Source organism: Myxine glutinosa, chromosome 4 (genome assembly GCF_964187855.1).
Source record: "Myxine glutinosa chromosome 4, kmMyxGlut1.1, whole genome shotgun sequence".
NCBI classification, from domain to species: Eukaryota; Metazoa; Chordata; class Myxini; order Myxiniformes; family Myxinidae; genus Myxine; species Myxine glutinosa.
The window spans coordinates 10,575,438-10,595,217 of NC_136264.1; the positions used below are offsets into that span (position 1 = coordinate 10,575,438).

General features: G+C 46.5%; 1 protein-coding gene across 1 annotated transcript in view; it reads right to left on the minus strand.

Moving 5' to 3' along the window:
• LOC137424414 (lysine-specific demethylase 5C) overlaps nucleotides 1-9,169 on the minus strand; it is a 192,450-nt gene extending 183,281 nt beyond the window's left edge. The window contains exon 1 of the mRNA XM_068111843.2: nucleotides 8,901-9,169. Coding sequence (XP_067967944.2) covers nucleotides 8,901-9,050 — 150 coding nt within the window. The 5' untranslated portion in view covers nucleotides 9,051-9,169. The remainder of the gene's footprint in view (nucleotides 1-8,900) is intronic.
• Between the last annotated feature and the right edge of the window lie 10,611 nt (nucleotides 9,170-19,780).

Sequence of the window (19,780 nt, forward strand, 5' to 3'; positions counted from 1 at the left end):
TTCCAGGCGTTAAAAAGATCGGAACTCATGATATTGGCCAAATATTTTAACTTGGAGATCCGAGTTAGTATGAAGAAAGCAGAGATGCAGACATTGGTGGTAGAATCTCTAGTGGGACAAGGAACATGGGAAGAGGTAGCCTTGGATTGGTTACCAGAGGAAAGAGGAAATGTGGAGCTCCGGAAAATGGAGATGCAACTGCAGAGCCAGGAAAGGTTGAAAGCGTTGGAATGGAAAACCGAGGAAAGAAGAGCAGAGGAAAGAAGAGCTGAAGAGGAAAGAAGAGCAGAGGAAAGAGCAGAGGAAAGGAGAGCCGAAAGGGAGTTAAAGGAACGGGACATGGATATCAGAGGGAACTTAAACTCAAGGAGCTGGAATTACTGGGAGAACGGAGAGAAGTAGTATCCATGCCGGCTAGTTCGACAACTAGTCAGAACTCTTGGGATGTTGATAGGCATGTAAGGCTGGTTCCACCCTTCAATGAAAAGGAGGTTGCCAAGTTTATTTTTACACTTTGAGAAGGTGGCTCAAATGTTAAAATGGCCTGCGGGGTCCTGGACTATGTTAGTGCAAAGTGTTCTGGTGGGTAAAGCTCAAGATATCTTTTCGGCTTTACCGATTGACCAATGTGCAGATTATGAGATAGTGAAGAAAGCCATTCTCAAAGCCTATGAAATGGTCCCTGAAGCTTACCGACAAAAATTCAGGAATGCCAGGAAGAGGGAGAGTGAGACCCATGTGGAGTTTGCCAGAATGAAGGAAACTATGTTTGATAGGTGGTGTGACTCGAAGGAGATTGGGAAATACTTCAACCTTTTGCGACAATTGATCTTGGTGGTGGAATTCAAACAGTGTGTCCACGTGGACATTAAAGTACATCTGGATGAAAAAAAAAGTACCGGAGTTGTATGAAGCAGCAACATTGGCAGATGACTATGCCTTGACACACAGGATGGGGTTCCACAAACCTAACTTCCCGCCTAGAGTTAGCCAGGGGAGTTTTGGTAAATCAGGTTCGGAGAAAATTATTTCATGGAGGCGGCCAAGAGAGGACTGAATGAATGAATGAATGAATGATCGTTTTAAGGCCATTTTCCCCTCTAGAGCAGGGGTTAGCCTTGCAGGCCCCATGACAATCATGGTTCCCCTGTTTGAGGCAATGTTTTTATGGCCGGATGCCCTTCCTGACACCGACCCTTAGTCGCCTCTTACGATGTGCAGGGATACAGTGTACCTATTCTAAACCGGGGTACACACCGGGATCATTCATCCCAGGAAGCTAGTACTCAATTTGCCGACCACGGAAGGATGACAGGCTGAGTCAACCCCCCTGGCGTTAATTCAGCGATCGACCGGGATTCGAACCCAGGACCCTAGGATCCCAAGCCAGCAAGCTAACCGCTAAGCCAACACCAGGGACTCATACTCAACTCACCAGGGACCGTAGAGGACTATGGGGACAAATCTGATACCGCGACTTTTAGGGATCAGAAGACTGCAGTTCCAAGACATACCTATCATCCGGGGGGCCCGAGGCAGACCATGAGTTTTTCCCAATTTGATGTCCCAATGCTATGCCCTGGAAAGGAAAAATCAGGAGCGGAGTCAGACTAGTACAACTCCGAATGCATTGGCAAATGCGAGAAATCGTCCTTGGAGGACAGTGCCTTGTGAAGGTTCCCATGCCAAAGTTACGGCATCACAGAATGACCTTGTTCAAGAGGCTTACAAACCTTTTATTTCCGAGGGGTTTGTGTCACTGGATGGGGACATAACTAACCAGAGACCTGTTAGGGTATTGAGGAACACAGGAGCACATCAATCTTTGATGCTTGAGGGCATTTTGCCATTGTCGGAGAAGACGGCAACAGGGGTTAGTGTTCTTTTACAGGGGGTTGGTGGCTATGTTAAAGCTCCTCTTCATGTCATCCATTTAAAGTCTGATTTGGTGTCAGGACCGGTCACTGTGTGGTTACAAGCCACTCTTCCTGTAGAGGGAATCTCTTTTATTATCGGGAATGATTTGGCCGGTGGTCGAGTTTCTGGCAATCCGATGTTGGTTGAAAAGCCCAGTAGGGAAATTAACACAGCACAGTTAGAGCAGGAGATTCCGGGTATCTTTCCATCCTGTGCCGTGACTCGTGCTATGGGTAGGAAGTGCTCTGAAGAGAAGGAGAAGGAAGGCGATGTGGATTTGGGGTCCATAGAGATATTGGAGGAAAAGTCTGGAAGAGGTAATAGGAAAGGGAGTGACATCAAGGAACTGAAGGAAAAGGTGGCATCTGGACCAAAAGAGGAAATGGAGTGTCCGTCGGAGACATCTGAGAACGAGGCTGAACAAACGGTGCTGATCCGAAAGAGACTTGTTGAAGAACAACACAGAGATTCGGAGCTCCGGAGTTTGATTGATGAAGCCGTTAGAGGAAGAGGCTATGAAGATACCTGTTGGTTACTTCATGAAAGGGGAAATACTCATGAGAAAATGGAGACCACCGGAGGTGCCAGCAAACGATGAGTGGAAGGTTCATTACCAAATTGTGGTGCCACCGCCGTACCGGAAGGAGATATTGAGTTTGGCGCATGAGACACCTTTGGCCGGGCACCTTGGAGTGAACAAGACATGTGACTGAATATTGGTACTTTTTTTCTGGCCAGGATTGCGACGTGATGTGGCGGAGTTCTGTAAATCTTGCCATTCTTGCCAGCTGGTGGGAAAACCTAATCAGAAAGTCCCATCCGCACCTTTAAAACCAATTCCAGCTTTTGAAGAGCTATTCAGCCGAGTCATTATTGACTGTGTAGGCCCTTTACCTAACACTAAGACTGGATATCAGTATTTGTTGACCATCATGTGCGCTTCCACGAGGTTCCCAGAAGCAGTGCCTCTTAGAAAAATTACTGCGGCAGTTATTGCGAAGGCCTTGATTAAATTTTTCACTTTGGTTGGCCTAACTAAGGTCATCCAGTCTGATCAGGGTTCCAATTTCATGTCAACGCTTTTTCAGCAAGTGGTACACCTGTTGGGAGTGGAACAAGTAAGATCAAGTACTTACCATCCTGAGAGCCAAGGGGCCTTGGAAAGGTTTCACCAGACATTGAAGAATATGATCAGAACGTATTGTTTTGAATGTGACAAGGATTGGGATGAAGGAATACCCTTATTGTTGTTTGCTACGAGGGAATCCGTTCAGGAGTCATTGGGATTCAGTCCTTTTGAACTTGTGTTTGGACACGCAGTTCGAGGGCCGTTGAAATTGGTGAAAGAACAGTGGCTACAGGAGGAGTCGCAGTCGACGGTGGTAGAGCATGTGTCAACGGTTAGGCACAGATTGGCAAAGGCTTGTGAAGTTGTGAGGGGAAACTTGAAAGTGACACAGGATAAAATGAAAGTGAGACATGACAAGAAATCTCAGATAAGAAATTTCAGTCCTGAGGACAGAGTGTTAGTGTTGCTTCCTGTTCCAGGTCAGCCACTACAGGCTAGGTATTTTGGTCCCTATGCAATCGAAAGGAGGGTTAATGAAACAGATTACGTGGTGACAACTCCCGACCGACGGAAAAAGCGTCAGCTGTGTCATGTCAACCGACTGAAGAAATATTGTGAGAGGAAGCCTGTGGAAAAAATGGTTCCTGTCTCACCTGTCGTGCCTGTAGTCAGGGTGCAAGAGAATCCAGAGGTTGACGCCGGTGTGAAGTTTGATAACTTTGATGACCAGGCTTGACCCAGATTGACGAACAGGGAAGTGTTGAGTCATTTAGATGAGGAATTAGGTCATTTGACGAGGGAACAACAAGGACAACTATCCAGCCTAATTTTTTAGTTTGCACATTTGTTCACAGATGTACCTGGTCATACTGACTTGGTATACCATGATATTGAGGTGGGGGAAGCCACTCCTGTGAAGCAACACCCCTATCGGATGAACCCTGTGAAGATGGAGTATCTTCGGAAGGAGGTTCAGTATATGTTGGAGAATGACATCATCGAACCAAGCAGCAGTGAATGGAGCTCACCATGTGTGTTGGTTCCAAAACCCGATGGCAGTTTTCGCTGTTGTACGGATTTAAAAACGGGTTAATGCAGTACCAAGACCGACTCATATCCCATCCTGAGGATTGATGACTGTATTGATAGAAAAGGCCCAGCTAAATTTGTAACTAAGTTTGACTTGCTGAAAGGGTATTGGCAGATTCTTCTTACCGATAGAGTTAAGGAAATCTCGGCTTTAGTCACACTGAATGGGTTGTATCAGTACAACGTTCTTCCCTTTGGATTGAAAAACGGGCCTGCTACATTTCAACGGCCGATTAATAAGCTTATTGCAGACGTGGAGGGGGTGGAGGCTTATCTGGATGATGCCATCATCCACACCATGACCATGGAAGAGCATCTTAAACAAATTCATGCATTTTTCAAAAAACTGACCGAGGCAGGGTTGACCATCAACTTATCTAAGAGCGAGTTTGTAAAAGCACAGGTGGTGTTCCTAGGCCATGTAGTAGGTCAGGGTCAGGTGCAATCGGTGACAGCCAAGATAGAAGCCATTGATCGCTTCCAAGTTCCAAAAGGGAAGAAGGAGCTTATGAGATTCTTGGGTATGGCTGGTTGGTACCGGCGGTTCTGCAGGAATTTTTCTGATGTGGTAGCCCCTTTAACGAATTTGGTGAGGAAAGAGACCAAGTTTGTTTGGGATGACAAATGCCAGGCTGCCTTTGCCCACGTCAAAGCGATATTAATGAGCTCTCCTGTCCTAGCAGCCCCGGATTTTCAAGCACCTTTCAAGTTGGCCATTGATGCAAGTGATGTGGGGGCTGGGGCAGTTCTATTACAGGAAGATGAGGATGGAGTGGATCACCCGGTGTGCTACTATTCCAAAAAGTTTAACAAACATCAGGCAAATTATGCCACTGTGGAAAAAGAGACCCTTGCTCTCCTGCTAGCACTTCAGCATTATGGGGTGTATCTGGGAACTACTACCTTTCCTATAAAAGTCTTTGCTGATCACAACCCCTTAACCTTCAATCAAAAAATGAAAAATAAAAATCAGAGGTTGATGAGATGGAGTTTGGCTTTGCAGTTCAACTTGGAAATTGAGCATGTAAAGGGCAGGGACAACGTCGTTGCTGATGCTTTATCCAGAGTGAACTAGCTTTGGAAATTCCTGGAGGTTGTTTGGAAGTTTCGTTGCTTTCTTCTGGGGAATATCAATTATTGTTGCTCACGCGAATTGATCATTTAGGGGTGAGTTTTACTTGTTTGTTAAAAAGGGTTTTTGCATGCAAAGAAAGTTTTCACTATGTTCAAACTTTCTTTCTTGAGGGTGGGGAGTGTTACGGATTTGTCACTTCCGTCGTTGTGGTTTTCATCCACTGTAAGCATTTTTGGTTACATGTACTATTATTGTTATCGTTTAAGTGAAATGGAGATAACGGTTTTCAAAAGGTAAAACATTAGTGTTTTAAAAGAAACCAGAAACCGGATCGGGAGGAACCGGAAGAAGGAGAAGAGCAAGAAAAAAAGCGGAGCAAGTGAGGTCGGGAAGAAAAGCAGAGCTGCTTTGAGGTCTCGAGGAGACGCTGGCGAACGGGGGTCACGAGCGAACTTTGGGTTTCCTGGGAAAGGGATTCCTGCGACAGAGTTATGATCGCTGTGACAGATAAACCTGCGTGACAGGTTTTGCGGTTGATTCCGAAGAGAATCGTTGTTGGAGTGCAGGTAGGCCTCCAGTACGGGCCCGTCGGCCATTTTGCCTCGCTCCCACCATTTCACCTCGCTCCAGCCATTTGACTGCACCCAGCCGTTAGCCTGGTTTGCGTGTGTAACGTGGATTTCGATTGGGAATTTGTGGTTCTCCGTTTGGGAGCCATTGAACGTTCATACCCGAAGGCGTGATTTCCCAGTCGCCTTTTGAGGGCACCTTTGCACTTTGAGGACACCTTGACCGGGGTTTGGGGAGGAGCACGTAACAGTGGTTACCTGTGGTCTTCCTCTTCGCAGACCATCATTCACAGTTCCAGTTTCACCGTAACGCCTGGCCAGGCTGGAAATTGCAGGCTGTGAGCAACCAAGACGTTGGGCAATTTTTCGCTGGCTTAAACCAGCCTCAACCATCCCAATTGCCCTTAAACGTTGTTCAGATGTCAGGCGTGGCATCTGAATTTTCTTGTTGTTTTCCCTGTCAGAAGCCTCTAGAGTGACTATAGACAGCAGTAAGTGAATGTCTAACCACGAGAACTGAAGGATTTCATTATGAGGGTCATTATTTGAAGGGAAAGATCCCTATACAGAACCACTCAAGCATGCCATTGTTGATCAACCAGGTGATTGAAGTGAACTTCCCATTACATAATCAGCCATTACAATTGAAAATGAAAGTGATAAGTTTATTTTGATGTACAGCAAAACTCACAGTTACAAAACTCACTCACATCCCAAGGGCGAAACCAGGTCGGTAACTGTGAGTTTTGCATGCACTTGTGACAGTATCTGAATTTATAATCCGTAATGACGCACTGCTAGATGGTTCCTCTGGAGCTTTGCAGGCAAAGCGGACATGCATGGCGATGACGTCATGATCTTCGCTCATTAGGTTGGAGAACCAGATTACAGATAATATATATATATATATATATATACCCTGGTGTTGGGCTAGCGGCTAGGGTGCCGGCTTAGGATCCTAGGATCCTGGGATCCTGGATTCGAATCCCAGTCGATTGCTGAATTAACACCAGGGGGGTTGACTCAGCCTGTCATCCTTCCGAGGTCGGCTAATTGAGTACCAGTTCACTGGTAATTCCCTGTTTGTCGTTAAAGGCGGCAAAAAGGGTTGGCGTCAGGAAGGGCATCCGGCCGTAAAACATTGCTTCAAAAAGGGGACCAAAAAACAACAACAACCACGGTGCCCGAAAAAGGCCAACCCCCGCTTGCGGGGAAAAATGGCCTCTAAAGGTGGTTTTATATATATATATATATATATATATATATATATATATATATATATATATATATATCTGTGCAGCATCTGTCCTGTCCTGTGTTGTCCTGTCTTGTCACTGAACTACTTTCTCAAACTTTTATGAAATTGTACCAAACTTCTGGTATGCACATATCTCTCTCGTCGGTATGTCCTAAGGGTATTTGTTTTGAAAAAATTTACAATTTTTATTTTATTTTTTTGGGGGAATTTTTTTTGGAGGTGGGAGAGGTATAAAACACATGGACACTGCAAGGACTTCCAGGAAAGAAGTTGGAATTTCAAAAAAGTGTATCTGGGGTGAATTAGCAGGGGTAGAAAAGATCAAGGTTTTGGATGGGGGAAGATAAGAGATGGCGGTGAACAGCTGTTTTAAAGACATAGAGGGGGGAGTGGGATTGAAGAGAGTGAGGGAGTTTGTTCCAGAGGTGGGAGAAAAGAGGAATGAAGGAGTGAAGGTGAGCAGAGAGTCATGATTTTGGCAGTTTAACCATAAGAGGGTTGCAGGCAGATCTTGTGCAACCTGTAGGAATATTTGGAGGACAGAGCCCAGAGAGAGCTGGGGGGGCAAGGCCAGAGAGGAGTCGGTAGAAGACGGAAAGACCACCAACCTGCCTGCGGTGAATGAGTGAAAGGCCCTTGGAGTTAGCTTCATCGCAGGAAATTCCAATGATTCTGAACGCTTTGGTTTCAACAACGTGAAGACAAGCTAGGTGTGAGGCAGGAGCACCAGCCCAGAGGGGAGAGCAGTATTCCATTGAGCTGTGGATGAAAGCCTTGTGTGATGATGAAAGGTGAGGAGCTCAGGTGTGCCAAGGAAGGACTTCGCACGACGGAGGATGCCCAGTCGGCGACTGGCTTTGGAGGCCAGATTTGAAATGTGGTTTTCCCAGGAAAGATCATGGCAGATAGTGAGACCCAAAAGCTTGAGTGACAGAACTTCTTGGAGAGAATTATTCAGAAAGTGGATGGGAGGGTTGTCCAGTCGGTCTTTTCGGAGAGACATCGTAAGAGTGTGAGATTTGTCAGGATTGAAAGACATGTTCCACTTGTTTGCCCAGTCTGTGATTTTGTCTCGGTCTGCAGAGAGTGAGGAGGCTGCAGACTGCCGATCTGAGGGATGAGGAATGGAGCGGCAGAGAGTGTTGTCATCAGCAAAGAAGGCAAGGTGCCGGTATAACGCGCCTTCTCTTCCACACGACCAGTGCTGGCAGACGAGTCCTCCGGCTTACTGTCCTTTTGAACCGCCCGACATGCGACGCACCAGGGTGGCAGTTTATAACTGGGTCGAAATTCGAACCTGGGCTCGACAGCTCACAACCTGTACGCGCAGCCATCACTAGGATCGTCAATATTAAAATCAAGTGTCTTTAGAACAACACCTAGTACAGGTAAGAGCATCTTACCTGTCAAGTCTGCTTTGGGAGTTCACAACAACTAACCAGGGTAACAAATAATATTACCAAAGTAACTTATTGAAGCAATACACTTGGTTACCCTCAAGGAGCACACACACACACAGACATATATATATATATATATATATATACACACACATATATATACACACACACACACACACACACACACACACACACACACACACACACACACACACACACACACATATATATATATATATATATATATATATATATATATATATATATATATATATATATATAGACATACACACACACACACTAGTTACTGTTAGTTACCACAACGCGAGGAAGCCGAAGAATAACCTGAAATCAATATCGAAGGAAGGAAATGGCAATTGAAATATCGAGTAACTGCTAAGCCAGCCACTTGTGGGAACCGAAAGCGTCACAATATATGGAGCATCGCATTAAGCACTTGGTAACCGCAAACGCCACCGTGAGAGACACAAGACGAGGAAAGAAGGAGAGGACCCGCTCATACCGCGGGAGGGCGGATTTTACAGATGCCACTTTTCTCTGCAATCGGCCGGATCTTGGCGACGTATCCCAAAGGATCCGCGAACTCATCGGGGCTCGGCTTGAATACAGGACACTCCTCGGGAGGCACGAAGTCCTCGCTTTCCACGATCATGACGTCGGTTTCCCCGTAACGTTTCCCCGATTCTATTCCCCTGGATTGGCCTAAACACGGCGAACTAGCAGAAGCATAGGCCTAAAGCAGTGCACCCAAACAAAGCACGGACTGAGTGTATCACTCCGCCGCTTCCGCCAATTCCAGCAACTCAAAAGTTCAAGAAGAAGTTCATTTGCCAAGCAAAAAAACGTGGAAAAGCTAATAACTATTTATTGCCGCACTAACGATTTAATTAACGACATAGCATTGAAATTCTGAAATAAGCTGCTCGAAGCGGAGGATTAATTTTGTGCTCGCAAGAATACAAGCGCGGTAAACTGCACCTCTTAAGGGATAGCGTATGCAATTGCATAAGTCGTGAGAAAAGCATAAGTGTGAAATGTCATACTTTACATGGTGTCCATGAAGTCTTTGTGCAACTTTAAACTTTTATAACTTATGACGTTCACATGATAGAAGTAAATTATAAACTGTGCATGAAATTGTTTCACAAAGTTTTTACTCAATATAGTTCCAATTTTTTTCGGCTTCGACAAAACCGCCATCTTTCGTTTTCTTCGTTCAATCCGATTTTCCAATTTGTTGGATCGGAATGTCCCTATCTGTCTGTGCGTGTGTCTGTCTGTCTGTCTGCGTGTGTCTGTGTATCCGCATCTATATATTCGCCACACTTTACACACATATTTGTCTTGCCCTGGAATAGACTGTGCCCAATTTTTAACTCTCTCGGCCCAAGGCCTCCATTATGACGTCATAATTCGATAATTCGACAAGTACAAAACTTCGTCCAATCAAGATGCAATTTATTGAGCGCCATGTCGGCATAAACTGGTGAAGAAACAAAAAATAATGATGACGTCATCGGTCACGTGGTTCGGCCGCCATCTTGGAAAATCGAAAAAATTTGCACCTCTAAATCTCCGAAAGTGCTGAATAGAAAAAATTGAGACATGGCTCATTGTAAAGAACTCTCCATGGGGAATAAAATATGTTAATGATGACGTCATAGGTGCTTCCATTATGACGTCATAATTCGACAAGTACAAAACTTCATCCAATCAAGATGCAATTTCTTGAGTGCCATGTCGGCATAAACTGGCGGAGAAAAAAAAAATGATGAGGTCATCGGTCACGTGGTTCGGCCGCCATCTTGGAGAAACCGAAAAACTTTGCACCTCTATATCTCCGAAAGTGCTGAATAGAAAAAATTGAGACATGGCTCATTGTAAAGAACTCTCCATGGGGAATAAAATATGTTCATGATGATGTCAGAGGTGCCTCCATTATGACGTCATAATTCGACAAGTACAAAACTTCATCCGATCAAGATGAAATTTCTTGAGCATAATCTAAGAATAAATTCGTTTAGAAAAAAAGAAATAAATAAAAAGTGCATTCCGGCAAGTCCTCCGTCTCTGACCGATTTTTCATTTGTTTGTTTGTTTGTTTGTGAACAAAATATCTCAAAAAGCTGTGGACGGATTCGGACAAAAGTTGGTAGAGATTAAGCACATGTCACAAGGACGAAATGATTAGATTTGGGTGAACATCCGGATTCGGAACCGGCTAGTAGAATGTTTAAGTGATTCTTCACCATTGGGAGATAGGGCCAAAAATGATACATAGCAGGATATCTCAAAAAGTTGTGGACGGACTTGGACGAAACTTGGTGAACAGGTTGTGTGTCTGACAAGGACAAATAGATTCAATTTTGGTGAAGATCTGAATTATGGATTCGGATATAAGAATTATTTAATTTTTTCTAAGTCATTTTTCACCATTGAGTGATATGGCCAACCAGGCGGAGGTATGCTCTCTACCGAGTGCCCTTCTAATTTCGTTGCCCTATGTTCATCAACAGAATGTGGTTTTGATGAGTAAACAAGTTTTACATAATCTCACAAAATGTAGTCCAATGGCGACAGGTCAGGAGAACAAGGTGGACAAGCAATTGATTCACTTGTGTGGGAAGACATCATTCAAGAACCATGGCAAGGAGCCCCAGTCTTACTAGTTCTACAACATTGCAAGGTAATGCTCACCACCACTTTTGGTGATTGCTCAAAAAAAGGACCAATGATGCGTGGCTCTTTGTGAGAGCACAAAAGCGCTTTTGGAGATATAGAGATGCAAAGTTTTTCGGTTTTTCCAAGATGGCGACCGTACCACGTGACCGGTGACGTCATAATTATCCTTTGAAGATTCTACATGCCCAGACGCACCTGTGGTGAAAATTTCCTGTCAATCCATGCAATGACTGCAGTGAAAGTGATTTTTAAAGAAAATAAACCTGAAAAATGGCAGAGCCAGAATCATTGATATGACCTGGGAAGCCCTTGCGAAGTTTCTTCTTCTTCACAAAATGTCAACTTGCAGCTTCTCCATACAAAATGCGATCATGTCATATTTTCGTCAAAGTCGTTGGAATTTCACCAAATCTGTTTTGGTCTTGTTTGTTAATATACCTCAGCGATTGACAAATCTGAAATCAGAATTTTATTTGAGGTCCAAATGACCCCGTGAGGTCGCTCCATACGTTGCCTGCTCGTCTGCACATGTGATAATGAATTCATTCCCCACTCTCAAAGACCTAAGAAAAAGGGTGGTGCGTTTCTTCATCTTCACACAATAACAACTTCCAGCTTCCAGACCGCACATCCAATCATCTTGAAGTTTTGCACACTTGTTCCACTTCATGACTTCTACAATAATATAAAGTTTCACGTCATCAATGAAGCGCTTCAAGAGATATCAATTTTAAAATATTTTCGTTTAATTATTTATATCTGCCAAACCACGTGACCTATCGCAAATTCCGAAAGGTCATTTTAGTAGAGACTGATATGCTGAACACATCTGTGAAGTTTCCCCTCGATAGGATCAACAATGAGGGAGGGGCTAGGTTTTAAATGTTTATGCTTAAAAACGTCATAACTCCGAAACCATGTGACGCATGACAATCGGTTTTTAGAAAATGGGTTTTTTGTGGTTTTTCAGGAATTTCACTCAAAATAATATGGCGGCCGAATCACGTGACAGACGTCATTATAATTTTATTTCTGCATCAATTTATGCTCAAGAAATTTGATGGTGTGGCGGACACAAAAGCCCACTGGCGTGGTGACATCATCCCGCGCACCAAGTGGGCGGTGGCCACGCCCGAGGGGTAGGCGTGGCCTCATGATATACACCGGGCGCCCAGCCCGGAGCGGGCCAGTGTTACAATGAGCTCCTACAATAAAGATGTTTATAAGTTACCGCTTGTCCGCTTCCTCCTTGCTCACAAGCAGCGCGCGTAACGCCGCGCTTTACTGGTGACCCCCTCGACGTTGGATCTGCCGGAGCGATCCTTCCACACGCGACGCCATTGCCATGGCCAACTTCGTCAAACTTCCAGAATTTTGGGAGGCTCAGGCCGAAGTCTGGTTCGTCCAGGCCGAAGCCCAATTTCAGCTTCGGCGCCTCACCGGCGATGACACGCGCTATTGCCACGTCGTCGCCTCCCTCGGGCCCGGCACGGCCGCTCGAGTTGTGTCCGTCCTTCGCCACCCACCGGACGGCCACAAGTACGAGGCACTCAAGCGGCTACTCCTAGCCACGTTCGGCCTCACGGACGACGCACGGGCCGACCGCTTCCTGGATCTCCCCGAGCTCGGTGACACGCGCCCGTCGGTCCGAATGGACCATATGCTGTCACTGTTGGGCGACGAAGCCCCCGGTTCTCTATTCCGGGCGCTTTTCCGGCGCCAACTTCCAGCGCAGGTTCGCCTCGCGTTGGCCGGGACCGGGCTAACGGAACCCCGAGCATTGGCAGCCGAGGCAGACAGGTACTTCGCCGCTTCGGACACGCGGGCGAGAATCGGCGTGGCCGTCACGGCCCTCGAGGCTGATGCTGCTGCCGGGCCTCCTGCTGCTGCCTCCCATGCTGCTGTTCCACAGCATCAGCTTCTACAGCATACGCAGCATGCGTATACGCACCTCGTGAACGCCGCCACGCCCCGCCCACCGCCGCGGCGAAAACCGCCACCGCGGGGAAACCCGCCAACTCCACCGGCCTGGCGGAGCCAGCCGCGCTCCTCCAGCTCCACCACCTGGTGCTGGTTCCACGCCAAGTTCGGCCACGAAGCTCGGCAGTGTCATCCGCCATGCTCCTTCAACCGGTCGGGAAACGCCCGGGCCGGCGCTCAATAGTGGCGATGAGCGCCGGCTTCGCCCGCCCGAACGCCGTTACAGTACCTTCGACCGCGAGTTGCTCGGACTTCACTTGGCGGTCAGGCACTTCCGCCATCTGCTCGAGGGCCGTGCGTTCACTGCCTTCGTCGACCACAAGCCGCTGATCTTCGCGATGGGCAAGGTCACCGAGCCGTGGTCGGCCCGGCAGCAGCGTCACCTCTCGGCCGTGTCCGAGTACACGACGGACATCCAGCACGTCGCGGGGAAGGACAACCCGGTGGCGGATTGCCTTTCCCGGGCCGTCGCCCACGCAGTCCACCTCGGCATCGACTATGCCCAGATGGCAGCGGACCAGGCCGCTGACCCCGACGTCCAGGCCTTGCGGACCGCCGTCACGGGCCTCCGCGTCACCGAGGTGCCGTTCGACGGCCACGGGCCTCGATGTGGACCATCCACCGCCTGTGGCCTGACCCCCACGTCGGGGCCGCCCTCCTGCGGGCGGACCCCCGGCACCGCCCAGCCCCGCCGCCACGCCGCCCCCCGGTCCTGCACCCATCCCAGGGGCAGCTAGGGGCATCCCACCTGACATCCCTGCACCCCGGACACCGCCGATCGCCAGGGGGCGCTTCGGCCGGGTCATTCGTCTGCCCCGCAAACTGGCCCTCCAGGTGCGCGGGAATTCTGGGGGGGGCGCGTGTGGCGGACACAAAAGCCCACTGGCGTGGTGACATCATCCCGCGCACCAAGTGGGCGGTGGCCACGCCCGAGGGGTAGGCGTGGCCTCATGATATACACCGGGCGCCCAGCCCGGAGCGGGCCAGTGTTACAGTGAGCTCCTACAATAAAGATGTTTATAAGTTACCGCTTGTCCGCTTCCTCCTTGCTCACAAGCAGCGCGCGTACCGCCGCGCTTTAATGGGATATTTCTTCTTTCAACAATAAAGACTTCCAGCTTCGAGACAATACAAACAACCATGTTGAAATTTTAAACACGTATTCGACTTGATGAGAGAGAGCTACATTGCATTAAAATGACTAATAATGAAAATGAATAAATAATAATCATTTTTAAAAATAAAAATTAATCAATTGGCTAAGATATACACATAAACCACCACCATTTCATCCGAATCTATAACTTAAAAAAAATATTTAGTCATTAATCGAATAATTAAATAATAAATCGATTCATTGATTAATCAATAAATCAAAAATAGCCTTTACAGCCAAATCACTTGGTCATTGGCATGTCCAAATATCAGCTTCCGAACTCAAAAGGTGCCTGAGATAATGGCCAGAACAGAAAGGAAATAATCACAAGTACAGATACATTCAAAGTACACCGCCCCCATGCCAAATAATAAAATATCCTCCAGCGCAGCATTGCCGGGGCACCCCTGGCACCCAGCAATACCGCAATGCAGTTCAAAGACACTGTATTGGGAGGGAGAGGTATATAACCACCTTTAGAGGCCATTTTTCCCCGCAAGCGGGGGTTGGTCTTTTTCGGGAACCGTGGTTGTTGTTGTTTTTCGGTCCCCTTTTTGAAGCAATGTTTTACGGCCGGATGCCCTTCCTGACGCCAACCCTTTTTGCCGCCTTTAACGACAAACAGGGAATTACCAGTGAACTGGTACTCAATTAGCCGACCTCGGAAGGATGACAGGCTGAGTCAACCCCCCTGGCGCTAATTCAGCGATCGACCGGGATTCGAACCCAGGATCCTAGGATCCTAAGCTGACACCCTAGCCGCTAGCCCAACACCAGGTTTGGGAGGGAGAGGTAGGTGTACAATAATTGATTGATTAATTGTATAATTAAAATCAATAAAAGATTATCACAAAATATTTTCTTAATCAATTGGCTAATAGCATAACGAAACCACTAGTGCTTCATCCGAAGATGTATCTTTTAGAAATTTAATTAAATAATTCATTAATAAAAAATTAAATAATTAATTGATCAATCAATAAATCATTAATCGATTAAATGATTAAACAATAAATCAAAAATACCATTGCTGGCCACATCACTTGGTCACTGTCATGTCCAAATATTAGCTTCCTAGCTTAAAAGGTGCCTTAGATATTGGCCAAATGAGCGAAGGCCCTCGCTCCTCCCCCTCCTAGACTCCCCTCTCACCCCTCCTCCTCAAAGCGTCCTCCCCGCATCTTCCCCCTTCCAACTTTCACCTTCATCTCCCCCAACCTTCTGCCTCGCTCTTCCCCCTCCTCAAATAACACCTCCTCAAATAACAAAAGAAAATAAATAAATGATTAATAATGAAAATAAATAAATAATCATTAAAAAATTACATTATTAATCAATTCAGTCATATAACACATAAACCACCAACATTTCATCAGAATCTGTAACTTTAAAAAAAAAAAATCGTCATTAATCAAATAATTAAATAATTAATCGATTAATTGATTTATTGATTAATTAATAAATCAAAAATAAACTTTGCAGCCAAATCACCTGGTCATTGGCACATCCATATATCAGCTTCCTAACTCAAAAAGTGCCTGAGGTAATGGTCAGAAGAGAAAGGAAATTTAATTAATTAAATAAGTACTTAATTAATCGCTAATAATTAAATAACTCCTCAATTAATTAATCAAAAAACAAAAAATAACGTTTTTGACAATGTACTTGATTACTATTGTGCCGAAATTTCAGCTTCCGAGCTCAAAGGATGGCTGAGATATCGCCCGGACAAACAAACAAACAAACAAATGAAAAATCGGTCAGAGACCGAGGACTTGCCGGACTTCACTTTATCGGCCATTTAGGACAAATATGGCGGCCGAACTACGTGACCGATGACGTCATCATTAACATATTTTATTCCCCATGGAGAGTTCTTTACAATGAATCATGTCTCAATTTTTTTCTCTTCAGCACTTTCGGAGATATAGAGGTGCAAAGTTTTTCGTTTTTTCCAAGATGGCGGCCGAACCACGTGACCGATGACATCATCATTAACACATTTTATTCCTCATGGAGAATTCTTTACAATGAATCATGTCTCAATTTTTTCTGTTCAGCACTTTCAGAGATATAGAGGTGCAAAGTTTTTCGGTTTTTCCAAGATGGCGGCCGAACCACGTGACCGATGACATCATCATTAACACATTTTATTCCCCATGGAGGATTCTTTACAATGAACCATGTCTCAATTTTTTCTATTCAGCACTTTGAAATATAAAGGTGCAAAGTTTTTCGCTTTTTCCAAGACGGCGGCCGAACCACTTGACCGATGATGTCATCAATTGGGCACAGTCTATTCCAGGGCAAGACAAATGTGTGTGCAAAGTTGGGTGATTCTACGTGCAATGATGTAGACATAGTGCTGCAAACAGACAGACAGATGAAAAATCTGTCAGAGACCGAGGACTTGCTGGAATGTACTTTTTTATCGGCCATTTAGGACAAATATGGAGGCCGAACCACGTGACCGATGATATCATTAACATATTTTATTCCCCATGGAGAGTTCTTTACAATGAGCCATGTCTCAATTTTTTCTATTCAGGACTTTTGGAGATGTGGAGGTGCAAAGTTTTTCGGTTTTTCCAAGATGGCGGCCGAACCACGTGACCGATGACGTCATAATTAACATTTTATTCCCCATGGAGAGTTGTTTACAATGAGCCATGTCTCAATTTTTTTCTGTTCAGCACTTTGAGATATCGAGGTGCAAAGTTTTTCGGTTTTTCCAAGATGGCGGCCAAACCACATGACCGATGACGTCATCATTTGGGCACAGTATATTAGAGGGCAAGACAAATACGTGTGCAAAGTTTGGCGATTCTACGTGCAACTATGTGCAGCATGTGCAGCGATTCTATGTGCAGCACTAGACGTAGTGCTGCAAACAGACAAACGAACAGATCAACATACTTGCCGGAATCTTTTCCGGTAAGTAACAAACCAACTGATCAACATACTTGCCAACATACTTAAACAAGAAAACAACAAGAGTGAAAACCGAGTACTCCCTTTCAGCGTGCGTCATTGCCGAGCCCCCTTCGGTGCCCGACAATGACGATATGCAGCACCTGTAGATGGTATAGGAAAGGTGCGGTGTACAACAAACAACCAGAGTGAAAACTGAGTACTCCCTTTCAGCGTGCGTCACTGCTGAGCCCCCTTCGGTGCCCGGCAATGACGTCATGCAGCACCTGGAGATGGCATAGGAAAGGTGCGGTGTACAACAAACAAACAAGAAAGCAAGAAAACAACCAGAGTGAAAACCGAGTACTCCCTTTCAGCGTGCGTCATTGCCGAGCCCCCTTCGGTGCCCGGCAATGACGTCATGCAGCACCTGGAGATGGCATGGGAAAGGAGCGATGCACAACACTCGTTTGTGCTCAAGATCATAACTTATAGACTACGGATTTTTATGTTAAGAAAATAGGCCTTTTATGTTTTGAAAAGCGGATTTTTTTTTTTTTTATGTGAACAAATCCCGAAATTTTTTTTTCCCCCGTTTTATTCATTTTTTATTATTACCAAGTTTTTCAGAAATCAGTCAAAAAAAGAACAAAAAATGGTAAGCTTTTTCCTGCACAACATTAAGCACTCTGGGCTAGTAAACAGGTAAAAAATGACGTTCAGGTACCTTTATTGCAACCGCATTGTTTGATAAGTAGAGGACTAGAAGAAATTGACAAGACCCTTTTAGGAACGGTTAAAGTAGGTGTTTGAAATCATTATCTTGGTAATGTTCTCCTTGGTGAGGCGGTGTCGGCGGTCGGTGAGGACGTTTCTGTAGACGGAGAAGGACCTTTCCACGTCGACGCTGACGATGGGGCAGTACCTCAAGAGGGGGATGTCGGCAAGCTTGACTCCAGCCGGCACACCAACCTCAGATCCGTGCTGATCTCCATCCAGGATCAAAGCCACTGTCCTCAGCACACCAATGTCGGGATTGCGCTGCAGCACCGCCTTGAATTTGGTGAGCAGGATCTCCTTACGGCAGCCTCGGATCTTTTCGAGCTCCTCCTTGGCCTGATCAAGGAGCTGGAAGGCCTTGGCCAGCTCCATGCCGGCCTCCTCCAGCTGCTTAAGGATCTCCGGGATGAACGACACGTGGGCATTTAAGAAGACCAAACTGAGCTTGATGTCCGCCTTTCCGAACAGGTCCTTGGCACTCCGGATTGCCATCGCGTCGTCATCGTTCAGCTGGTCCACAATGTCCTTGACGGCCTCGAAGTGCTCGGCGTAAAACACCGCGGCGTCGATCCACGTCCCCCACCGAGTCAGAATGGGCTCTGGGGGGAGAGAAAGATTGGGCTGCTGCTCCTTCCAAAAGACAACACGCGACGGGGCTTTGACGAACACCTTCTTCGTCGTGGCAATCAGGTCGTTGACATCCTTGAACATTTCTCGGACTGTCTCGCAGACACGGTGGAGCGCGTGGGCAACGCAAGTCACATGCAGCAAATCCGGGAAGAGTTCCTTCAGGGCATGGCCGGCCTTGATCATATAGGCCGCGGCGTCGCTGACGAGGACCTTGAGGCACCTTGAGGCTTGAAATCAGGCCAAAGATAGCGCAGCGTGTCATTGACTGCACGCACGATCTCCCCGGAGTTGGTCTTCTCCAGAAACATGCACTGGACGAGGTGGGGACGAAAGTACCCCTCCTTGGACAAGCGTCCCACGATGATGTTGGCCACATATCGACCTGCCGAATCGGTCGTCTCGTCGACGGACAGCCAGATGGGCTGCTGTCCGAGGTCAGTACGGATCCCCGCCAAGGCCTCGTCGTAGCACTTGTCGAGGTAGTGCTTTCGAATCCAGCTTTCATCGGGGATCTGGAGAGTGATGTGCTTCTCCGGGAACGACCGGAGGGCAGGGTTTTCCAATTTCGACCATGGGATGCCAGCGGCCAGCATGGCCTGGCACAGCTTCTGAGCCACGACGTCGCACTTGTGCCTCTTTCCGCCACCAAAGTCCTCCATGGTGGCTTGCGTGACCGTCCTCTTCTTCTTCAATGCCAAGTTGCTCTTGTGGCGGTCTCCTCGGACATGTTGGGCCAGCTCAGACTTCTGCTTCGCCCGGAAAGTCTTTTCACAAGCTCGACAGAAAGCCGTGTCACTCGACACGTACTTGAAGGTGGCCCCATCGCCGCCAGCGTAGAATTCCTTCAGCCACTTGTCACGAAGAGCAGCACTCATCTTGATAGGAGACTTGTTCACACTTTGTGTACACTCTCTCACTGTAGTACACCGCCTCACTGCTGTACACGCTGGGGACGCAACGCACGCAAGTGGACGCAACGTTTTGTTTTTGAGATCGATCGCAGTTAAAAATTTCGATCGCAGTTAAAAATTTCGAAAAATTCCCTAATTTTTTTTAGCGTTGCCAGACATTTTCGACCAAAAAGGGCATTTTAATTTTTTTTTTCCCGAAAAAGGGCGAAATCTTTTTTTCCTCCGAAAATAGCAAAATAATTTTTTTGCGCGCAAAAAAGCCGTTTTATGTGAAAAAATATTTTTTATTTTTTCACATAAAAATCCGATGTACAAAGCAATGTGACGGCAGTG